The 23282-nt window shown below is 39.9% G+C and overlaps 1 protein-coding gene across 4 annotated transcripts in view; it reads right to left on the bottom strand.

Annotated features, from left to right (window-relative positions):
• cdc42bpab (CDC42 binding protein kinase alpha (DMPK-like) b) overlaps nucleotides 1-23282 on the bottom strand; it is a 73132-nt gene that overhangs the window by 16775 nt on the left and 33075 nt on the right. For all 4 annotated transcript variants that reach the window (XM_058074555.2, XM_058074571.2, XM_058074590.2 and 1 more), the window contains exons 5-22: nucleotides 21494-21642; nucleotides 13404-13497; nucleotides 12970-13170; nucleotides 12738-12879; nucleotides 12125-12234; nucleotides 11951-12030; nucleotides 8728-8906; nucleotides 8511-8633; nucleotides 8297-8430; nucleotides 8094-8215; nucleotides 6761-6881; nucleotides 6472-6582; nucleotides 6123-6370; nucleotides 3781-3886; nucleotides 2962-3086; nucleotides 447-552; nucleotides 202-350; nucleotides 10-101 (exon numbers count right to left, since the gene is read on the bottom strand). In XM_058074555.2, the coding sequence (XP_057930538.2) occupies nucleotides 10-101; nucleotides 202-350; nucleotides 447-552; nucleotides 2962-3086; nucleotides 3781-3886; nucleotides 6123-6370; nucleotides 6472-6582; nucleotides 6761-6881; nucleotides 8094-8215; nucleotides 8297-8430; nucleotides 8511-8633; nucleotides 8728-8906; nucleotides 11951-12030; nucleotides 12125-12234; nucleotides 12738-12879; nucleotides 12970-13170; nucleotides 13404-13497; nucleotides 21494-21642 (2392 nt within the window). The remainder of the gene's footprint in view (nucleotides 1-9; nucleotides 102-201; nucleotides 351-446; nucleotides 553-2961; nucleotides 3087-3780; nucleotides 3887-6122; nucleotides 6371-6471; nucleotides 6583-6760; nucleotides 6882-8093; nucleotides 8216-8296; nucleotides 8431-8510; nucleotides 8634-8727; nucleotides 8907-11950; nucleotides 12031-12124; nucleotides 12235-12737; nucleotides 12880-12969; nucleotides 13171-13403; nucleotides 13498-21493; nucleotides 21643-23282) is intronic.

Below are 23282 nucleotides of genomic sequence, written 5' to 3'. Positions count from 1 at the left end.
TAGTGGCACCTCTACGCAGCCGCAGCTCCTCCGTCTCTTTCTTCAGCCTGTCGATTTCAGCCAGGAGCTCCTGATTCTTGGCCTCCACATCCTGTAGTTTACTGGTGGGATGGACGGATGGATGGATGACACGGCATCAAACGGTTAAACAACAGCTAGTCAGCGTTTTGGGTGTGAGAGCTGCTAAAGGCGCCGCCGTACCATTCCGTGGAGATGTTGCTGGCCTTGACCTTGTTCAGCTCATCCTGAATGCTCTGCTTGGCCCTGATCTCGGCATCCAACGCCGACTGAAGCTCCAGGCGGGCCGACATGTCCAATTTGGCAAAGCGACGCATCTTCCAAGGCATGTCCTGCAAGGAAATTGGAGGTAAGAAAAAAAAAAAAAATTAATTAGCCAAAACTACACTAGGTGATTATAATAATAAAAGTAAATCAACGTGTCTCACCGTGGCTCTTGCTCCCAGGCTGGTGTTTCTCAGGCCTTCCAGCTCTTCTGTCATCTTGGTAGCCAAAGCTTGCAGGTAGCCGCGAGCATCTTTCTCATCACTCACCCTATGAAAAACACAAGAACTGCAGTTACTACAAAGAAATACCGCCATTTCCAGACTATAGAGTGCACTTGAATATTATTATATTATCATTATAATTAATAATAATAATAATAATAATATATTATTATTTATTATAATTATTATATTATATTATCATTATAATTATTATCATTAATAATAATATATTATTATTTATAATAATTATAATTATTTAATTAATACTTAATTTAATTAATATTGAATTAGTAATATTTAATTAATATTTAATTAATGTAATTATTATATAATAATAATAATAATGCTATTTTCCACAATGAATGGAAAATAGAATATAATGGAATGGAATATAATAATAATAATAATAATAATAATAATAATAATAATAACAACAACAATAATAACAATAAAATAATAATTAATTGTATGTGATAATAATTGTATTATTATTATTATTATTGAATTGGGCGCATCACTGAATAAGCCGCAGGGTTGAAAGTTTGGGGAAAAAAGTAGCGGCTTATAGTCCGGAATTTACGGTACTTACATTACATGCAAAAAAAAAAAAAATACTATCCACCAGGGGGCATCCTAGACTGTGCGTACTACGTGAGAACTGTCCAACAGCAGCTGGCGAGGTGTCAGCTGCAAAGGGAAGTGATCTGAGCAGGAGGGGAGGCTCTAGCAGCTCAAAGATCCTCAAAGGTATGCGAAAAATGCGTCAGCAACGCTGTGAGGTGGAAGCCAATAAATACACGGCAAGACAATGTCGGGGGTGTGGGGCACGTACGTGCACTTAGTAAGAATGATGAATTGTATGTGTGCCGCCCTGGATAGCGCCATCCATTGCTGACCATGAAGCCGATTAGCGTGGCGTCCTGCGCAATTTGGAGTTTGAACGTGTGTAAAACTGAGGGTTAGAATTCAGGATGCAGGGACTTCCCTGGAGTCGGTGATCCCGTCGGCATATGGCGGGAGAAACATTGAGCTGGTAAAGCTTAGAGAAGAGGATTTCTGCAATAATAGCGGCGGGTCTATGAAAAGGATCCGTGCTTTAAGTCCAGTCTCAGTCTGTGTTCCAGAATAAACAAAAGTACAGCTACATGTCGACTGCGACGTGACCCGGACCGGTTTGCACTGGAAGCAAACAGTAGGGGGTCCGACAGGTGTCCTGGGATACTCTTATGGTGGTCCGGGACTCTGAATTCTGAACACTGATTAAACCTCACTGTGGTGGGCTTTCTTAACATTAAGAACTAAAATTGCACTTGAGAGTTTTTGGTTTGAATCTCTTTGCAAGATGTCAAAACAGCCTTCCGCATGAGTTTCTCTTTCTCTTTTATGTAGTTGACGTCCATTCCAAATCATCAAGAGAATGATCCTAAAGCCATTAATATCAAAATATCAAGATATTAGGATATTATGTGTGGTTACTTTATAAAATGGCTAATAAAGTCATTTGTAAAGCCTGTAATCAAGATTTGGATGTTTTACTTTATGAAATGGCTAATATAAAGTCATTTGTAAAGTCAGGTCAAAGATCCTCTATTTGACTGAAAACAAGCTAATCAAAGATGCCCTATTTGACAGATGTGGTATGCTGTTTTTAAGAACTGACTGTTGCAATACGACGTAAGTCATTTGTAAAGTCAAGTCAAAGATCATCTATATGACATCAAAAAGGCTAATCAAAGATGCCCTATTTGACAGATGTGGTATACTGTTTTTAAGAACTGACTGTTGCAATTCTACTTAAGTCATTTGTAAAGTCAAGTCAAAGATCCTCTATATGACATCAAAAAGGCTAATCAAAGATGCCCTATTATAATACAACTTAAGTCATTTGTAAAGTCAGTCAAAGATCCTCTATATGACTGCAAACAAGCTAATCAAAGATGCCCTATTTGACAGATGTGGTATAGTGTTTTTAAGAACTGAATGTTGCAATACGACTTAAGTCATTTGTAAAGTCGAGTCAAGGATCGTCTATATGACATCAAAAAGGCTAATCAAAGATGTCCTATTTGACAGAAGTGGTATACTGTTTTTAAGAACTGACTGTTGCAATACGACTTAAGTCATTTGTAAAGTCGAGTCAAAGATCCTCTATATGACTGCAAACAAACTAATCAAAGATGCCCTATTTGACAGATGTGGTATACAGCTTTTAAGAACTGACTGTTGCAATATGACGTAAGTCATTTGTAAAGTCAAGTCAAAGATCCTCTATGACTGCAAACAAGCTAATCAAATGTGTTTTTTAAAGGGCATACTGCAAAAAGAGCTACACAAAGATCTTCCAGGAAACAGGAGCGCCCTGCAGTTTAAGGACCTACTGCAAAAAAAAAAAAAAAATGTACCCAGACGCTGAGGTGAGTGAGTGACGGGATTATTGATATGGTGTGCATCTCACCACTGGATGATTTCTGTGATCTGGGCCTCCCAGTGAGCAACACTCTCCTTTTTGTCAGCCAGCTCTCTCATCTCCTCCTCCAGCTGCCGATTGGAGGAGCTCACCTTGTCGAACATGCTCGTCAGCTGAGGAGACAACCAAAGCAGATTGCGTCAAACGCCGTATTTGTATACTTTGCCCACCCACGTTGGTACATTTAACCTGACTACTTTTATGTGTGTAGTGCAAAGAACGCGTAACCATAGCGACGCCATAACAAACCGCTGTATTGTTTACTTAAATCCCTCATTTAGTGCAGAGCGGTTTTATTTCCGTCATCCCTGTGAGGTAATGGTCGCACGTTAAAAGTTCAGCAGGGACTATTTAGGACTGGGCGGGGCTTGCCACGCAGCATCCGGACTATGTAACAATGCCAATTGTCTGAATATGTCAAATACGACTTCTAAGTCAGGTCTTACTGAGCGCACATTCATCCCATATGTGCATGATCCTTCCACATCTTAAAAATTGAAATTTTAGGTGAACTTCCAAGCACCCCTTTTCAAAAGTCAACAAAGCAGAATCCAGAGTGTCATTCCATTGCACGGCTCAGGCGGCTACAGTGTGTTTTTATGTGGGATATTGACCAGTGATTTCTTTGGCAGGGTCCGGAATAAAAGGAGGCGGAGTGGAGGAATGCGATGAAAAGAGTATGGGGGGCCAGCCCAAAGAGAGGTTACCTGAGGTTAGGGACTTTTTGTTTTAATGGCAAGAGCTCAAAAGAAACTTTTGGATTTTGGGTCATTTCTTGTTTTGTCAAGTGTGGATGTGAAATCTTACCTTATCCAATTCACTGGAAAGTTTTTGGTTTTCTTCAGTGAGGAGAATTCTTTCTCTTTCATACTTCTGCTTGTAATCCGTCTCAAACTCCTCCCGCTCATTTTGACTGTTGAGGACAAGCAAGTTGTTAAATATGGGAGAACTATTGTCTGTAAATAAGTGCAACAGGTTTAGTTTAGAAACAATGATAACCCATAGGGAGCTTGACATGGAGCATATTGATCCGAAGTGGACATCAACATGTGGCAGGTAAGGTTAATAAATATTATACTAGAACTTCATCCCTGCATACTATCAACAATATCACTCCTAGTATAGTAATCCCATGATTGGAATGAGCTGCTCAGTCAATAGTTGACGTCCATTCCAAATCATCAAGAGAATGATCCTAAAGTCATTAATATCAAAATATAAAGATATTACACACGTGTGGTTACTTTATAAAATGGCTAATAAAGTCATTTGTAAAGCCTGTAATCAAGATCTGTATGTTTTTATGAAATGGCTAATATAAAGTCATTTGTACAGTCAAGTCAAATATCCTCGACTTCAAAAAAGCTAATCAAAGATGCCCTATTTGACAGATGTGGTATACTGTTTTTAAGAACTGTTGCAATACGACTTAAGTCATTTGTAAAGTCAAGTCAAATATCCTCTATATGACATCAAAAAAATGAATCAAAGTTGCCGTATTTGACAGATGTGGTATACTGTTTTTAAGGACTGTTAGCTAATATAAAGTCATTTGTAAAGTCAAATCAAAGATCCTCTATATGACAGCAAAAAAGCTAATCAAAGTTGCCGTATTTGACAGATGTGGTATACTGTTTTTATGGACTGTTAGCTAATATAAAGTCATTTGTAAAGTCATGTCAAAGATCCTCTATATTACATCAAAAAGCCAATCAAAGATGCCCTATTAGACAGATGTGGTATACTGTTTTTAAGGACTGTTAACTCATATAAAGTCATTTGTAAAGTCAAGTCAAAGATCATCTATATTACATCAAAAAGCCAATCAAAGATGCCCTATTAGACAGATGTGGTATACTGTTTTTAAGGACTGTTAACTCATAAAGTCATTTGTAAAGTCAAGTCAATGATCCTCTATATGACATCAAAAAAGCTATTCAAAGATGACCTATTTGACAGATGTGATATACTGTTTTTAAGAACTGACTGTTGCAATACGACTTAAGTCATTTGTAAAGTCAGGTCGAAGATCTTCTATGACATCAAAAAAAAAACTAATCAAACTTGCTCTATTTGACATGTGGTATACTGTTTTTATGGACTGTTAGCTAATATAAAGTCATTTGTTAGCTAATATAAAGTTATTTGTAAAGTCAAGTCAAAGATCCTCTATATGACATCAAAAAATTAGCTAATCAAAGATGCCCTATTTGACAGATGTGGTGTACTGTTTTTAAAAACTGACTGGACTTTATGTTAGCCATTTTATAAAGTAAAGTCATTTGTAAAGTCAAGTCAAAGATCCATCCATATGACAGCAACACTGCTGTTTTTTAAGGACATACTGTAAAAAAGCTAGTCAAAGATGCCGTATCTGACATTACTGTATCATTACTGTAACAAGAACACTGGTCAAAGGTCCTTAAAAGTACTTTTTCTTTTAAGGACAGTGCAAATCAGTCAAAAATCATCTGAGATACTACCATAAGGCAAGAGCAATATGCAGTTTTTTTAAAGGGCATACTGCAAAATGAGCTACACAAAGATCTTCCAGTAGACAGGAGCGCTCTGCTGTTTAAGGACCTACTCCCAGGCTCGTCTCGACAACCAGAATTCCTGCCCTCAAATCCAAAACGTCATTACCAGTTAAGTTGACGTCTGATACCCTGTCTCCCTGAGGTCCCTACCTTGGGATGAAAAGCCACATATCTTCAAACTGGAGTGGAGAACCTAACTTCCAACTTACTTGGACGGCGGTGAGGCTGCTAGCTGAGCTCATGAACACTCCCACGCTTTGCCAACGTGAAAGACTGGAGCTGACTGAACCTGACTTCATTTTGTACCACTGAACTCACCAATGTTCTCACTTCAACAGAGCACAGCTGAGAAGATGAGGAACTTCATACAAGACATTCATTCCACACACTGGAGAGAAAGGACCCCTTTCATGAATGGGACATATAAGTGGAATGAATGCACAATTTACCAGACACAGCATTAAAATATAAATATTATATATATATCTATTGAATTGGGCAACATATACGGGATTGGGACATTGCACAGGAACGTTACAATGCTATCACTTATATAGAAAGACATAAATGGCGAGGAACGTCAACACGTAAAATAAATAAGTGATGAAACACCTCTCTCTTCGAGTCTTCTCCAGCTTGTCTTTGAGCATGAGGATTTCTTTCTGCAGGGCGAGCTGCTGGCTCTCGCCGTCACGGAGCTCTTTACGCATGGCCTTTAACTCCGTGCCGTGTTGGGCGTCCCGACGGGCCATTTCCTCCTCGTACAGGAGGGTCTTCTTCTCCAGGTCGCCGCGCAGACGTCCCATCTCCTGAGACTGGTCGGCTGAGGACGGGGCAGCGGACGAGCCAACGCGTTTCGACTACGAGGAATTAAGAAAATGTGGGGGTCGGATCCATTTGAGATGAATATGAAAATCCGTCATGGGTTTAATGTACAGATGTGCTTCATTTGCATAATTACCTTAAGCCCTTGAAGCTCCTCCTCCAGCTGTCGGCTGTATTGTTCGTTACGATCTTTCAGCTTCTTCTCCTTCAGAGCCTCGGCCGTCTGCTCCTCCATCTGACTCGCCACCTGATTGATACATTTATTTTCTATCACTGACTCCAAAATGCTTCCAACGTTATTAAAACGCAGGAATAAAGCCACTACAATGAGTGAATATAGACATACGCTACATAGAGTGCAAGAGAAGACATAGAAGCAGGGTGTGCTAGCAACCACGTGGGGGGTGGGGGGGGGTCTACTCTACCTCTTTCCTGGCCTTCTCGGCCTTTCGCACCTCAAGGCGCAGAGCATCAACTTTCTGATTCAGGCTCTCCACTTCCTCGTCCTTGTCACGTAGCTGGCGAGACAGATGCTGCTTCTCCGACCTGCGAGCGGCGTTAGATCAGAAGATGAAATGATGATCTCTCACCGGATGCTAATTAGCCATATTAGCATATATTTATTTGCATTTTCGGGCTTTTGGCCAAAAACAATATACTGGTGGTCCTGGGTTTAGGGCAGGGGTTTCAAACACGCGACACTAGTTTGAGGCCCCCTGCCTTGATATGAAAGTTTAATGTTAGTTTGATATGGATGCTGTATGGTATCATGTACCCAGAAAAAATTATTACGTTTGATTAATGTTCATGTTAAAGGTTAAATAACTGTTAATAGTTATCCTCCCTATCCGTGTGGAAGTGGTACGTTTTTGGCTATTTAAGTTGAAAGGAAATAACTTGAAGGCTACCGTTTAGGTCAGGGGTCTCAAACACACAGCCCCGTGGGCCAAGTGTGGCCCGCAGGACACTAGTTTGAGGCCCCCCACCTTGATATGAAAGTTTAATGTTAGTGCGGCCTGCGCAAGTTTGATATGGATGCTGTATGGTATCATGTACCCAGAAAAAAAATTATTACGTTTGATTAATGTTCATGTTAAAGGTTAAATAACTGTTAATAGTTATCCTCCCTATCCGTGTGGAAGTGGTAAGTTTTTGGCGATTTAAGTTTAAAGGAAATAACTTGAAGGCTACCGTTTAGGTCAGGGGTCTCAAACACGTGGCCCGCAGGACACTAGTTTGAGGCCCCCCGCCTTGATTTGAAAGTTTAATGTTAGCGTGGCCCCGCGCAAATTTGATATGGATGCTGTATGGTATCATGTACCCAGAAAAAATTATTACGTTTGATTAATGTTCATGTTAAAGGTTAAATAACTGTTAATAGTTATCCTCCCTATCCGTGTGGAAGTGGTAAGTTTTTGGCTATTTAAGTTTAAAGGAAATAACTTGAAGGCTACCGTTTAGGTCGCTAGCTCTCTAGTTTGCGAGTTAGCATGTGTCTCAAGACCCTGCAGTTGCGCAATATGTTGTAAATAAAAGGAGTATAAATGTGACTATAGTCGTTTTTTGTCATGTCTACAGGGCTCTAATAATGCTTTGTTCATTTTATAATTATATTTTATAATTTGTCTACCCACCAACTAAATGTGGTTTCTTAAGTTTTTATTATTTGCCATTTTATTATTATTATTATTATTATATTTATTTATTACTGATTGATTGATTTTCTTTATTCTTGATTGAGTTCAATGTGTGGCTTACCTGAGGTCTGAGAGGCTTTCATTGAGCTCGGAAAACTCATGCATGGCCATTTTTCTCTGGCTGTGAGCTTCTTTAAGATCCTTTGACTGAGACTTTAGTTTCTCGGTGGCTTCCGTAAAATCCTGAAAAGAAAAATACGCATTATGATATGTACTTTTGGGTATTAAATGTAAAAAAAAAAATAAAATAAAAAAATGGCATACCTTCAGAAGATCATCCTTGTCCCTTGTGAGAGTCTTTATTTGTTTCTCCAACATCTTAACTTGTTTGGATGATTCCTCTAGTTCTCGATGTGCTGATGTCACATCTTGAAGCTGCTTTTCCAGATGTCCCGAGTCTGGGATACACGCACAAATACCGAAAGTCACACAAATCGGCAGTGATCCTAAAAGCGACACATCAACCACGATGTCCTACCAGCGATTTGCTTCTTCAGGATATCGATCTCGGTCTTCAGACTCCGGATCTCCACTTCCTTGTTCGCGGTGAACGGTCCTTCGCCCGTTGGGTGCTGAAGACCCTGAACCGTCTGGGTCATCTCTGTGATGTCATTAGAGAATGGAAACGAATAAAGTTGCATTAAAATGACAAAAGAGGAAAAAAAAAAAACATGAATTCCAGTAGCGTCCCTCACCTTGAACTTTGCGGTTCAGCTCCAGTTTCTCCTGCTCCAGGCGGTGGATTCTTCTCTCGTAGGCCTCTGCGGCGAGGCTGTTCTCCAGACCGCGCTGGACGTCCACATCCAATTGGTCCTGACCTGCTTTGCTGGCTTCCCCTGACAGTTGTCGCAGGCAACCGCGATCGGATAAAGTACTGGAGAGGAGGAAATAGATGGAGAACCAAATGTTCTTAAGGACTTTTTTTTTTAGAATGGAATGGAATGGAATGGAATGGCCTTTATTGTCATTATAAAAGATGTAAAACGATATTGGAGAGCTTCTCCTTTCAGTGCAATAGTCGAGTTAAAAAAGTATACAAAGAGTAAAAAAAGACAATTTAACAAGATACATATATACAAGATATCCAAGATATACACATAATATCGCACAGGAGCATATACAGGAGCAGACATATTGCAGATATATTAATTTTAGTGATGAATTTACCCCATTCACTTCACATTATAATGGGACTGTCTGTGTAGCTTATCCTTACTACTCCAATTGAGTAGATGGCATCATAATTTGCTTCTTAACTTTCTATCCCGGTGTTCCAAAAATATATTAATAAATGGTGCAGATTATTGGTTAAATATTAAATATTATCAAAAATTATATTATATTATAAATATTATCAAAAATTAAGCACTTTCAAGCATAAAAATGGCTAAATCAAGTAAAAAAAAATACACATTCAAAAAGATGCATTCAAAGACCTGCTGATATGTAGTAAACTACACTGGTACAGTAATTACAGTCAAGTTACTGTAATTTTTTGGTGAGACAAACACCAGAATTGACTGCAGAAGCAACAGGATTTTATTGCAGGTTTGAATAAATGATCCCCAACATGAGCTACTTTTGCGGGACGTAACCACCCCCCCCCCCGACATCACTCTCTGTCCTGTCCCCATATTTTTTGGTGAGACACAAGCACCAGAATTGACCGCAGAAGCAACAGGATTTTATTGCAGGTTTGAATAAATGATCCCATAAACATGAGCTACTTTTGCGGGACGTAACCCCCCCCCCCCCGACATCACTCTCTGTCCTGTCCCCATATTTTTTGGTGAGACACAAGCACCAGAATTGACCGCAGAAGCAACAGGATTTTATTGCAGGTTTGAATAAATGATCCCATAAACATGAGCTACTTTTGCGGGACGTAACCCCCCCCGACATCACTCTCTGTCCTGTCCTCATATTTTTTGGTGAGACACAAGCACCAGAATTGACCGCAGAAGCAACAGGATTTTATTGCAGGTTTGAATAAATGATCCCATAAACATGAGCTACTTTTGCGGGACGTAACCCCCCCCCCCCCGACATCACTCTCTGTCCTGTCCTCATATTTTTTGGTGAGACACAAGCACCAGAATTGACCGCAGAAGCAACAGGATTTTATTGCAGGTTTGAATAAATGATCCCCAACATGAGCTACTTTTGCGGGACGTAACCACCCCCCCCCCCCCCCCGACATCACTCTCTGTCCTGTCCCAATAGATCCCCTAATATGTTTACAGCAAGCCATAAAAGCATAATAATATGAACACAATAATGCCCTTAAGGGTCATTATATTTCATTGATAAGACAATAGCCAAACCATGACTAAAAAAATGTCTTATTATGTCTACAATATTGGGTAACATGACTGTAATGCTGACTCTAGGGGTGTTATTTTATGTCAAAAGGGCTCTAATTGCGGTAAAAATGGAGTTGGAAAGTTGTAAACCGGTTTTGGAACCAATTTAGTTAATACTGTAGTGAGAGACAAGATATATATACTGATGTGGATATTATTAAATCATAAATCAGTGGACCTGGAAGTCAATAACTTCATGTTCTGTTGTTAAATAAGGATTAAAACAATCTCTGTTTTACCAGTACACACAAACATGGAGTCAGTTTTTTTTTTTTTTAAATCTCCACATAATTCATGCATTAATATCACGCATGTTCTATTTTTAATCTCAGGGAGTAAAAGTTCTCTCTGTGACTTTCGACTGTGAGACTTTCACATGAACGTCAGAGGGTGTGGTTCCCTGCCATGTGGAATTACGCCACACTTGGCTGCCAAGCAAGAGATTGCCGCCCTTCCACCTCTGGTGTGAAACGCAAACAGTCTCTGCCAGGAGTTGTTGGAAGTGATCATTTGCACCTTCAGTTGGGACAATATACTGCTAGAGCACCCATTGGTACAGATCGGGACCGCCATAATTGTAATATAAAATATAAAATATAAAATATAAAATATAAAATATAAAATATAAAATATAAAATATAAAATATAAAATATAAAATATAAAATATAAAATATAAAATATAAAATATAAAATATAAAATATAATTTTTTATATATTATAAAATATATCATTAATATATAATTATTTAAAAAATGTACAATCACCTTTTCAATATCAGTACATAATTAACTCAGCCTATTTGATTAATTATTACATTAGATACATACATGGGTCAGTGAACCAATACAAGCCCCTCACTTTTTAGCTCTGCATTAGCAATAGACATATAAAAATATCTGGATTTAAAAAAAACAAAAATATAATATTGAAATAATATAAAATATAAAATATAAAATATAAAATATAAAATATAAAATATAAAATATAAAATTATTTTGAAAATGTATAATCACCTTTTCAATATCAGTACATAATTAACTCAGCATATTTGATTAATTATTACATTAGATACATACATTGGTAAATGTTGACACTGGTATTTATGTCCAAAACAGAAGACATGTTACTTATTACTTGAGAAAAATGCTCCTACTGAATTCAATACACTGATTATTTTTATATTCTGCTGTATTGTACCCGTTCAGATGTCATGAAAAAAATAAGAAATTACAGCAAAAAGCTTGCAAAATTTACAAATATATATTGGAAATAAAGAAAAGGATGCGCATTATAGCGGATATGCGTAACAATTTTATATATTCAAGTCAATACAGTACTTGAGCTTGCAGATTTCAAACCCCAAGTAAATATAAAGCTGTCATTTAACCATTTGGCTCTACCCCAAACGGCTACTTCCAAATAACTTATTTGACAGTGTGTACTGGAAAAAACACAATGTGGTCCTTAGCTAATACTATTTCAGATCTCATAGTACAAAATGTGAGTATATTTACTATTTAACACATCTTATTTTGGTCCAAGTCCTTGACTTACCATTTACTGGTGTAGGTGAAGCCAACAAAGGGTAAGTGGTGTCCAGAAAAGGCAGTGTGAGAGGGAGGGGGCATGGTCTCCTAATAAAAAAAAATAATAATAATAATAATTAACTTCAACCATTTAAAACTATTTTAAACCATTTTAAACTTCATACGATCCTCACACACGTACCGAGTTCTTGAGACTATCATCGTCCACATCGAAATTGGAGGTATCCGTGGGACTGCTGACCTCAGGGATATAAGGGGCCTCGCACGAACGGATATTGTCCCAGTCGATGCCTAAACATGAAAGAGGTCACAGTAAACAACATCATTAGCATAGAAAATTTAACTAATGTAGATTGTGATGGCGTATAATAGGATATATTCATTCATTCATTCATTCATTCATTCATTCATTTTCTACCACTTTTCCTCACGAGGGCCGCGGGGGGGTTGCTGGAGCCTATCCCAGCTGTCTTCATGCGAGAGGCGGGGTACACCCTGGACTGGTGGCCAGCCAATCACAGGGCACATATAGACAAACAACCATTCACACTCACATTCATACCTATGGACAATTTGGAGTCGCTAATTAACCTAGCATGTTTTTGGAATGTGGGAGGAAACCGGAGAACCCGGCAAAAACCCACGCATGCACGGGGAGAACATGCAAACTCCACACAGAGATGGGCCGAGGGTGGATTTGAACCCTGGTCTCCTAGCTGTGGGGTCTGCGCGCTAACCACTCGACCACCGTGCCGCCCTAATAGGATATATTATGCATATGTTTAATTCTGTACCAGAAAAAAACGGATGTTGCTTGAAGTCCTCGATCCCGTTCTGTCCAAGCCGGTAACCTCGACTGCAAATGAGTCGACGTATGAGATCTTTTGCTTCTTCTGAAACGACATCTGTTATCTGCTGCGGGAACTGGAACCGTTCCTGTAAGAACAGATATGATTTTTAGATGTTTAGATGCTTTAAAAGGTAAAAAAAAATACTCAATATCAGAGGAGGTTCTAATGAGCTCACCAGGTGGTTCATGATTTTGCCGTAGGTTTCGACGAGGGACTCGGCATAGAAGGGGGTCTCGCCGTACAGCATTTCGTACATGCATACGCCCAGGGACCACCAGTCGCACTCGGGTCCGTACTTCCCCTTCCCGTCCTCCATGGCTTGGAGAATTTCTGGAGATATATAGTCTGGGGTTCCCACAGCGACGGACGACTGAACCTAAGACACACATTGACAATGATTGTGGCCCGCCACAGACACATTCGGACCACCACAAATAGATTTAGCGCTACCTGTTAAGCATGTAGGAATGACTTTCATAATGAACTACAGACCAAAAGACACACATTGACGATAACTAAATTGTGCACATAAAATAAAATGATGTATTCTGTTCGAAACCTATAAGAATTGAATATAGAACTAAAAATGACAACGTTGGAGAAACTTACTGTTCCATCATGCATGAGTTTCAGGCAGGAGCCAAAGTCAGCCAAGCGGATGTGGCCATTCCTATCCAACAGGATGTTGTCAGGTTTTATATCCCTAAAAGAAGATAACGGCAGAGAAAACGGTCAAAGAATGAAGAAAATAACAAAATATCATTATCATAAACATTACGTTCACACATTCGTTTATAGTCGTGAGCAAGGCCTTCACTGCAGGCTTCCTGTCAACATGCAGCGCTTTTACTGCTGTTGACATGTTTACGGTGTCGATTATGTCAGTGGGGTTAATTGCAATGCGGGCTGTTTTTCCATCTCGGTTTGTATCCGCTTTCACTTTTAAAATCAAGTCAAGTACTAAAAGCAATGTTATCAATAAACGGCTGTAGGTTGAAAAATCCTTTATTCTCTTTAAGTCTCCAAAACGTAAACGTGCAGACAAATATCCACGTATACATGGACCCAAATATTCCAATTGCATTCGGGTTATTTGCTCAAACAGAAAGAATGTAACCTTTGTATACACCTCATTCGGGTACTGAATGAATGAATGAATGAATGAATTTTAGAGCCCTCTAGACATGAAGTAACACCCCTATAGTGAACTTTATACTCATATTAGTAGGCGTCATAAGAGAAAATAAGATGTTTTTACGCTGCATGGCGGACGAGTGATTAGCGCGAGGGCCTCACAGCTAGGAGACCAGAGTTCGATTCCACCCTCGGCCATCTCTGTGTGGAGTTTGCATGTTCTCCCCCGTGCATGCGTGGGTTTTCTCCGGGTACTCCGGTTTCCTCCCACATTCCAAAAACATGCTAGGTTAATTAGCGACTCCAAATTGTCCATAGGTATGAATGTGACAGCAGACCACCACCAGTAAATGTGGACCGCCACAGATAGATTTTATGCTACTTTTTTTTTTTTTTGGGTGCGACCTGATCACACTCTCTCTCATTATAACGGGGTAAACAATAACGATAGACAGACATTTAAATATCTACATGATATAAATATGGAGGTTCTGCACGGCGGTCGAGTGGTTAGCGGCTCAGCATGTTCTCCCCGTGCATGTGTGGGTTTTCTCCAGGTTCTCCGGTTTCCTCCCACATTCCAAAAACATGCTAGGTTAATTAGCCACTCCAAATTGTCCATAGGTATGAATGTGAGTGTGAATGGTTGTTTGTCTATATGTGCCCTGTGATTGGCTGGCCACCAGTCCAAGGGTGTACCCCTGCCTCTCACCCGAATACAGCTGGGATAGGCTCCAGCACCCCCTTGACCGTTATGAGGATAAGCAATTATTATTGATTTAGTAGAAATAATATACCTTAGTGTACAGGCCACACAGTTAGGAGACCTGAGTTCAATTCCACCCTTGGAGTTTCATGTTCTTCCCGTGCATGCGTGTGTTTTGCGTCTTAATCACGATGACACCGCTGAAGTTTTCCCCGCACACAAAACGCCTCAAGCTAACATACGCACAAAGCGTCTGCGCACACACAGTTAGCCTTCCACCGATGCTAAGCTAATACTCGGCTAGTTAGTCCAGCTAATTGGGCAACTGTGTCACAGGACTCCTGCGGTCTTTAAGAGCTGCACGGAGACTAGAATAGAGGGAGGTAAGCTCTTCTAAGACACAACATCCATCTGTGAAGGCCATCTGGTCAGCGCCTGACAATAAACACACACACACACACACACACACACACAAAGTGGAGGCTGCTCAGACAAGGATGGTCCACATGGGTCTAGGCAAGCAATTGTTCTGAGTGTATGACCTCTGGCACCACTTGACACCAAGACAAGGGCAACAAAAACCAGGGCCAAATCATTAAATACATCACTGCTGCCAATGATCAATGTATTGGAAATAAAAATTAAATATTTTGCGCATAGCCTGGATATCAAAAGTGGTCATGTCAACAGGAAATTGCATGTTATGGCTGATGAGGAAATATATTTTAATATATTGATGGAAAACTAATCAATCATTACTGCGTAAAAGCGTTAAAATATGATCAATAACTGTCACACAATGATTGATTTTACATCAGTGAGCCACGAAGACACACATGGTACTAATCAATAATTAAAAAGTCAATAAAAAGATCTATCACAGCACACACAAACAATGCAAGTTCTGCAGAATATTTACCGTATTTTCCGGACTATAATTCGCTCCGGAGTATTAGTCGCCAAAAAGGCCAAAAATACATAATTAAGTAGAAAAAACATACATAAGTCACACTGGAGTATAAGTCGTATTTTTTGCGGGTAATTTATTTTATAAACTTCTTGACCAAAACAGACATTAAGTCATCTTGCAAGGCAAGTTCTAACAATAATAAAAGAATAGAGAACAGGCTGAATAGGTGTAAGATATGCAAAAAAAACGCATTTATTAAAAACAAAAAAATTAAAAAAACTTCGCTTTGGTTCCGATTTTCCACAAGAAAAGCTCTGATAAAACATTCCACTGTTCTCAAATATCTTACTTTTTATTTTTCTACACAAAATAAGATCAAGAATAAAGAAAATCAATCAATCAGTAATAAATAAATATAATAATAATAATAATAATAAAACGGCAAATAATAAAAACTTAAGAAACCACATATAGTTGGTGGGTAGACAAATTATTTTTTTCACATTAAAATAAACAAAGCATTATTAGAGCCCTGTAGACATGACAAAACACGACTATAGTCACATTTATACTCTTTTTATTTACAACATATTGCGCAACTGCAGGGTCTTGAGACACATGCTAACTCGCAAACTAGAGAGCTAGCGACCTAAACGGTAGCCTTTCAAGTTATTTCCTTTAAACTTAAAAAAGCCAAAAACTTACCACTTCCACACGGATAGGGAGGATAACTATTAACAGTTATTTAACCTTTAACATGAACATTAATTAAAACGTAATAATTTTTTCTGAGTACATGATACCATACGGCATCCATATCAAACTTGCGCGGGCCGTACTAACATTAAACTTTCATATCAAGGCGGGGGCCTCAAATAAGTGCCCTGCGGGCCACATTTGGCCCGCGGGCCGCGTGTTTGAGACCGCTGTGCTAACACAATGGTTATTCAGCTACACAAAAAATAAACACAAACAGAAAAAAGTGCGCAGTGTTTATGTAACATAAACAGTTTCTTCATTGATAAGTCGCTCTGGAGTACAAGTCGCAGGAACGGCCAACCTATGAAAAAAAAAAAAAGTGCGACGTAAAGTCCGGAAAATACGGTAATAGCCGACATCTTTAGTCATCGCCGCAGATCTCCCCCTTTGTACAACCATTCTCAGTACCAACCCCCACGTCTCCTTTTCACTTGGCCAGAATAGTCGCGCAGCTGCCCCCCCCCCCCCCGGACACGACAGACACACAAACCCACACTAGACAGATGTGGTGCTAGGCAGCACTAAGCCATGCTGAGTTGGACTATTGAAACATTTGTCAGGGCCCTCTGTGGGGCCACGCAGATCACTGACCACTGAATACATCAACACACACCAAAACACACACCAACACACACACACACTTTGCATCTGACTAACACGCTTTAGTCTCCCATGGGAGTTGGCCGAGGGTTAACCAAAAAGGCTCTGTTGCTCTTTCATCTGGGCGTTTTTATTCCCCCATCGTCATCTCCTTCCATTGCAATCTAATTATACACTTTATGTCAACATCCTGACAACAAAAGATAATTAAATGGCCGACTAATACCGCATAGGCAAACTGCTTCTTTCATAAAACAATTCAATTGACGGAAAGCTCTTTGACAGATTGTTTGACTTCATGAACCTCTACATCCATCCATCTGTTCAACTACACATGCTTTATTTTTTTATGATACCTTCTTCTCTATTCATGCAAACAGTATCCACATATACATGGACACAAATATTTGCTCAACCGGAGGTCGCAGGTAAGCCAAGTCTATGTTTGATGTCATTGCGTGATGCCAAAGTTCTGTAAGGGAGAAACCGTCACATTGTTTATCTTCAACCACAAACTAGTTTAGAGTTAAATGAAGAGCTTGCAACCAAAAGGCGCTAAATCCATTTTGACTGATTTCGAGAAAATCAATGATTTTTAACTACGCACATATCAATCTATTTGGTCATCAAGTCTATATTGCAAATGAAAGAGCTATCAATATAGGTCATAAAAATGCATGCTATAAAAATCCTGCACACACCATGTATTTATTTATTTTTTTAATTAATTTTTTTTTTCCGGATTTAGCGCCTTTTGGCTGAAATAAATTTGAAGTCACCTTTAACTTCTTCAATGGCATTGTTGTAAAAGAATGTAAGGTGCTTTAATGTGCTATGCTCATAAAATAATTACAACAAAGAAGCCATTCTCAACATACAATACAAAATAATTATTATTAATTAAATTAATAAAAATGTTATTAAAAGCAGTGCTCATATTTGACTGCACCATGAATGTACAGTGACAAAAATCATCTCATTACAAACTCTTTACATTGTATGTTTTTTAGTACAAGTAAAATAATGTTTCTCATGAAAGTTGGAGGTGTCAAGGTAGAGACATGCCTTTTATGGCGTAAAAAAAAAAACTTCCATGTTACAGAATACTGTAAAAACACAATTTGTGTTCTCCTAAATTGCATAACATACTGTAACTATCATACGTGTACTTAATGTACACAAACAAAACAGGATGCGCACTGATACTGGCTTTCTGTATGTGCAGTGCCAATTGTGTTCTTCTCTCTGATTGGTCAGATTATCAATAGATGGGAAACTTGGGCCAATCAGAATAAAGAATAAAAGGGATTTAGCGCCTTTTGGTTGAAAGCATACATTTCATATCACTTTTTTTCATATTTTTTAAAATGATTTCAAGACCAAAATATGTGATTTGGATACACATGACAGAGGTCTATTAAACTCATGAAAAACATGCAACTTAGTGAAAATTGGATTTAGCGCCTTTTGGGTGCAAGGTCTTCAAATAGACAGGATATTAAGCTGGAAGGTAAGAATTCCGATCAATTACCTGACTCAGCTGTTAACTACGCCCTAACCCCAACCCCCTCCCAGGCCAGCTGTGAATGGGGCATTAAATAGGAATCAATCACTAATGGTTGGATGACCACCACAAACAAGTCCCGTCTAGGAATTTGATGAAGAAGAAGAAAGGAAGGGACCATGAACGATCCCAGGAGGATGTGGCATCACCATCCTCTCAAAACAGTGATTCCCCGGAGGAAAGAGAGGAAGAGAGGGTAATTTTCTAATGCAGGGGTCTCAAACTCGCGGCCCCGCGGGCCGCATTTGGCCCGCGAGACGCTAGTTTGAGGCCCCCCACCTTGATACCAAAGTTTAATGTTGAAATGACAGTGTGCACACCGGACACAACTAACATGATTTTGCCCCGCCCATACTGTTACCCCACTCTGTTTTGCTTTGGATTAGCAATGAAGCTAAAGGCTTATGACGCTAGGTACAAATAAATGCAGGAAATGATTTGGAATAAAAACGGAAAATACCAAAGGTCATCTCATCAAACATGTTAAAGTTACGACGCTGCTCCCAGATGGGCGATGAGTACGATGCTAACTTGCTAATTGGGTCAAATTATTAAGTTTCATTAATGTTCATGTTAAAGGTTAAATAACTGTTTTGAATCTGAAAAAAAATTATTTCTCTACCAACTGTATGTGGTTTCTTACATTTTTCTTATTTGCTGTTTTATTATTATTTTACTTATTTATTACTGATTGATTGATTTTCTTTATTCTTAATTTATTTATTTATTTTTATCTTATTTTGTGTATAGAAAAATAAAAATTAAGATATTTGAGAACAGTGGAATGTTTTATTAGATATTTTGGTGTGGAAAACCGGAACCAAAATACTGAAAAAGTGTAAGGTATAGCCGGAGCAAAAGCATTGAAGATTTTTTTTTTATTTTTTTTATTTTTTTTTTTACAGTTTTTAATAAACGTGTTTTGGGTTTTTTTTTGAAAATCTGATGCGGCCCGGCTTCACCCAGAACCTAGCTAGAACCTAGTTTGAGACCCCTGTTCTAATGTAATGGACTTTGATTTAGTGGGTGAGAGCATTTGGCCTTTAGCTTACGTCATGGGAATTTAAAAAAAAAAAAAAAAAAAAAACACTCATATGTAGACACCATCACCAAAATGAAAACACACACACCCTTGTCCTAAACGCTGCCAAATATACACACACACAGACACACACTCATCGGACGGGCCCAGCCGGCAGAACACACCCTCCTCGAGGGATCTGCCTGGGTGACTCCACCCTCTGCAAAAAAAAAAAGTGGGACTCTCCCACAACACAAGTGTGTGCGTATGTAAAAAGACCAAGTAGAGGAGGGGTTGAGGGTTGGTACGTGGAGGGCATGCATCAGCACCACACCCACATCATTCATACCCAATCATTACTGTCCCAAACAGTCCCCCTGGGGGACTTCAAGGGAAATAGTGTCGTCCCCTCCTCTGTGTTCCTTTTTAGTTCCTTCCTTCCACTCGCTATAGAATCTACTGCCCCCCCCACCCCACCCCCAGCCCCCCCCACAAGGGCCCCTGGATAACACCATGCAATTAGTGGCTCCCGGGCTCTTTTCTTGAAGCAGATAGTTCTATACTTAAAATACACCTTTTTCTATATTTATTATATTCATTCATTTTCTACGGGGGTTGCGGGGGGTGCTGGAGCCTATCCCAGCCGTCTTCGAGCGAGAAGCGGGGTATAGCCTGGACTAGTGGCCAGCCAATCACAGGGCACATATAGACAAACAACCATTCACACTCATATTCATACCTTTTGTCATACAATTTGGAGTCGCTAATTAGCCTAGCATGTTTTTTGGAATGTGGGACGAAACCGGAGTACCCGGAGAAAACTTGCACGGGGAGAACATGCAAACTCCACACAGAGATGGCCGAGGGTGGGATTGAACTCGGGTCTCCTAGCCGAGCCGCTAACCACTCGACCGCCGTGCAACCCTCCGTATTTATATCATTCATTCATTCATTCATTTTCTACCGCTTATCATCACGAGGGTTGTGGTGGGGTGCCGGAGCCTATCCCAGCCGTCTTCGGGCGAGAGGCGGGGTATAGCCTGGACTGGTAGCCGGCCAATCACAGGGCACATATAGACAAACAACCATTCACACTCATATTCATACCTTTTGTCATACAATTTGGAGTCGCTAATTAGCCTAGCATGTTTTTTGGAATGTGGACGGGGAGAACATGCAAACTCCACACAGACATGGCCGAGGGTGGGATTGAACTCGGGTCTCCTAGCCGAGCCGCTAACCACTCGACCGCCGTGCAGCCTTCCATATTTATATCATATATATATTTAAATGTCTGTCTATCGTTATTGTTTACCCCGTTATAATGAGAGTGTGATTAGGTCGCACCCAAAAAAAAAAAAAAAAGTACCATAAAATCTATCTGTGGCGGTCCACATTTACTGGTGGCGGGCTGCTGTCAGTAAATTTGTCACTGAGTGATTGTGACTACTTACAGTAAGTGGCAGTATCGGCCACAAATATCGGTCCAAGCAAAATCGGCCATCGGGTAACGGTGATGGAAAAAAAATCACCCTTACCCTAGCCGAGCCGCAAACCACTCGACCGCCGTGCAGCCCTCCATATTTATATCATATATATATTTAAATGTCTGTCTATCGTTATTGTTTACCCCGTTATAATGAGAGTGTGATTAGGTCGCACCCAAAAAAAAAAAAAGTACCATAAAATCTATCTGTGGCGGTCCACCTTTACTGGTGGCGGGCTGCTGTCAGTAAATTTGTCACTGAGTGATCGTGACTACTTACAGTAAGTGGCAGTATCGGCCACAAATATCGGTCCAAGCAAAATCGGGTAAGGGTGATGGAAAAAAATCGGTATCTGCATCGGTTCCAAAAAAAAAACATATCGGTCGATCCCTATCCATAACCCCCCCAAAAAACACTGATATCAACACTGATTTTGAATGAAATGTCTGAAGTTCTCCATGAATTGGGGTTTCCATCCTGTTAAGATGCCTGCCCCCCCCCCCCTTTTTTTTTTTTACCTGTGAACGTAGTGAAGCTGATGAATGGAGTCGATAGCCAGCACCATTTCAGCCAGGTAGAATCTGGCCATATCCTCGGGCAGCCGGTCCTCGAATTTACTGAGCAGGGTCAGCAGGTCACCACCCACGTAGTAGTCCATGACGAGGTACTACAACAACATTAGGGGAGGGTTTAGTCACACATTGATATGGAGTGATGAGGATACCAAAAAAAAAAACATACAGATCCTGAAAGTTATGGAACAAAAATTAAAAATTAAAAAATTAATCTGCCCGTCTAAGGATCCGTCTAACTGTCCGTCAAGACATGGGAGGATCCTCGACCCAAATATAACTTGACTGCAGTCCTATAACCATCAGACAGCAACTGCGAGAGAAGGGCGTTAAGAAGAACGACGGTTTTGAACGTCTCGCCAAAGGTGACATCGCCTTGTCATGCCAGGATATAAGATGGAGACTACATAAAAAAATGTTTTCCACATGGCACAGCATAGCGGGGTGCCATCATGATCTGAGGTCTTTTTGTTCTTAAGTGGAACGGGTTGTGCAGGGGCGTCAAACGGTAGATATGTATACATGTTGCAGGGAGCATCCGTCATGAATGAAGAACCTTGTAGCTACTTCAACAAGACAATGGAAGTTCTTCCAAAGGAATGACCTCCCTTGTTTGGACCATCCTGATCCAAATCCAATTGAAAACATTTAGGGATGGATGGGAAGGGAAGTTTTTTGAGATTTTTGATAATCTATTATTTGAGTTTAATGCTTGTTACTTACTTTTTTATTTTTTTTCCATCACTCCCATTTCTTCTTTTTGCATTTTGAAGCAGAAACAAATTCTTGTAATTTTTTTAACTGGTCTTCTGATCAGGATTGTACTTGCAGGAAAAGATAGTTAGCTTCTTCTGCTTCTTGTAACCATCGCTTTTTTTTCATATAATTAGATGACTGGAAGGAAGGGCAGCGGCGTCTAGCCTTAGGTTTTTTTGGGAGTGTCTCGGGTAAAGCATTTGTTGTGAGAATGTGGGAAATGGAATGACAAGCAGTCGTGGCATTTGAACTCTGGGTCACAGAGAGAGAGAGAGAGAAACAGAGAGAGAGAGAGAGAGGACTGGTTCTCAATTAGAGACCCGCACTCCGTATCCGGCCCCTGAGTCGCCTAAATGAGGACTCTGGAATGAACATTAGACAAAACCAGGGGTCTCAAACTCAATTTACTTGGGGGGCACTGGAGCTTGGGTCTGGGTGAGACTGGGCCGCAAAAAAAAAAAAAAAAAGACTTTTGAACCATGTTTTCAATTTCAGCTGCAACAATTAATCATGAATCAATGATTAATTAATTATCCCATTTGTTGACAGCTATTCTGGTAAATGTAAATATCCTCTGATTGTTATGTACTGTTTAATTGAATTGTTGTTTTTCTACATTGTGTCGTGGACGGCTGTGTGGCGGTCGAGTGCCTCACAGCTAGGAGACCCAAGTTCAATTCCACCCTCAGTCATCCCAGCGACTCCAAATTGTCCATAGGTATGAATGTGAGTGTGAATGGTTGTTTGTCTATATGTGCCCTGTGATTGGCTGGCCACCAGTCCAGGGTGTACCCCGCCTCTCGCCCAAAGACAGCTGGGATAGGCTCCAGCCCCCCCCCCCCCCCCCCCCGCAACCCCCGTGAGGATAAGCGGTAGAAAATGAATGCATGTGTATGGAACAAGCCAGGCATGTATCAAGAAAAAACTAATATACATGCAAAATAGTACCATTTTCCACTCATTTATAACCCTCAAGGCA

This window comes from Doryrhamphus excisus, linkage group LG11 (assembly GCF_037039965.1).
Source record: "Doryrhamphus excisus strain RoL-2023G ecotype Guam linkage group LG11, RoL_Dexc_Guam_v1.1, whole genome shotgun sequence".
NCBI lineage: Eukaryota > Metazoa > Chordata > Actinopteri > Syngnathiformes > Syngnathidae > Doryrhamphus > Doryrhamphus excisus.
The sequence above is the reverse complement of the archived record's forward strand: the minus strand, read 5'-3'. Positions and strand labels throughout refer to the sequence as shown.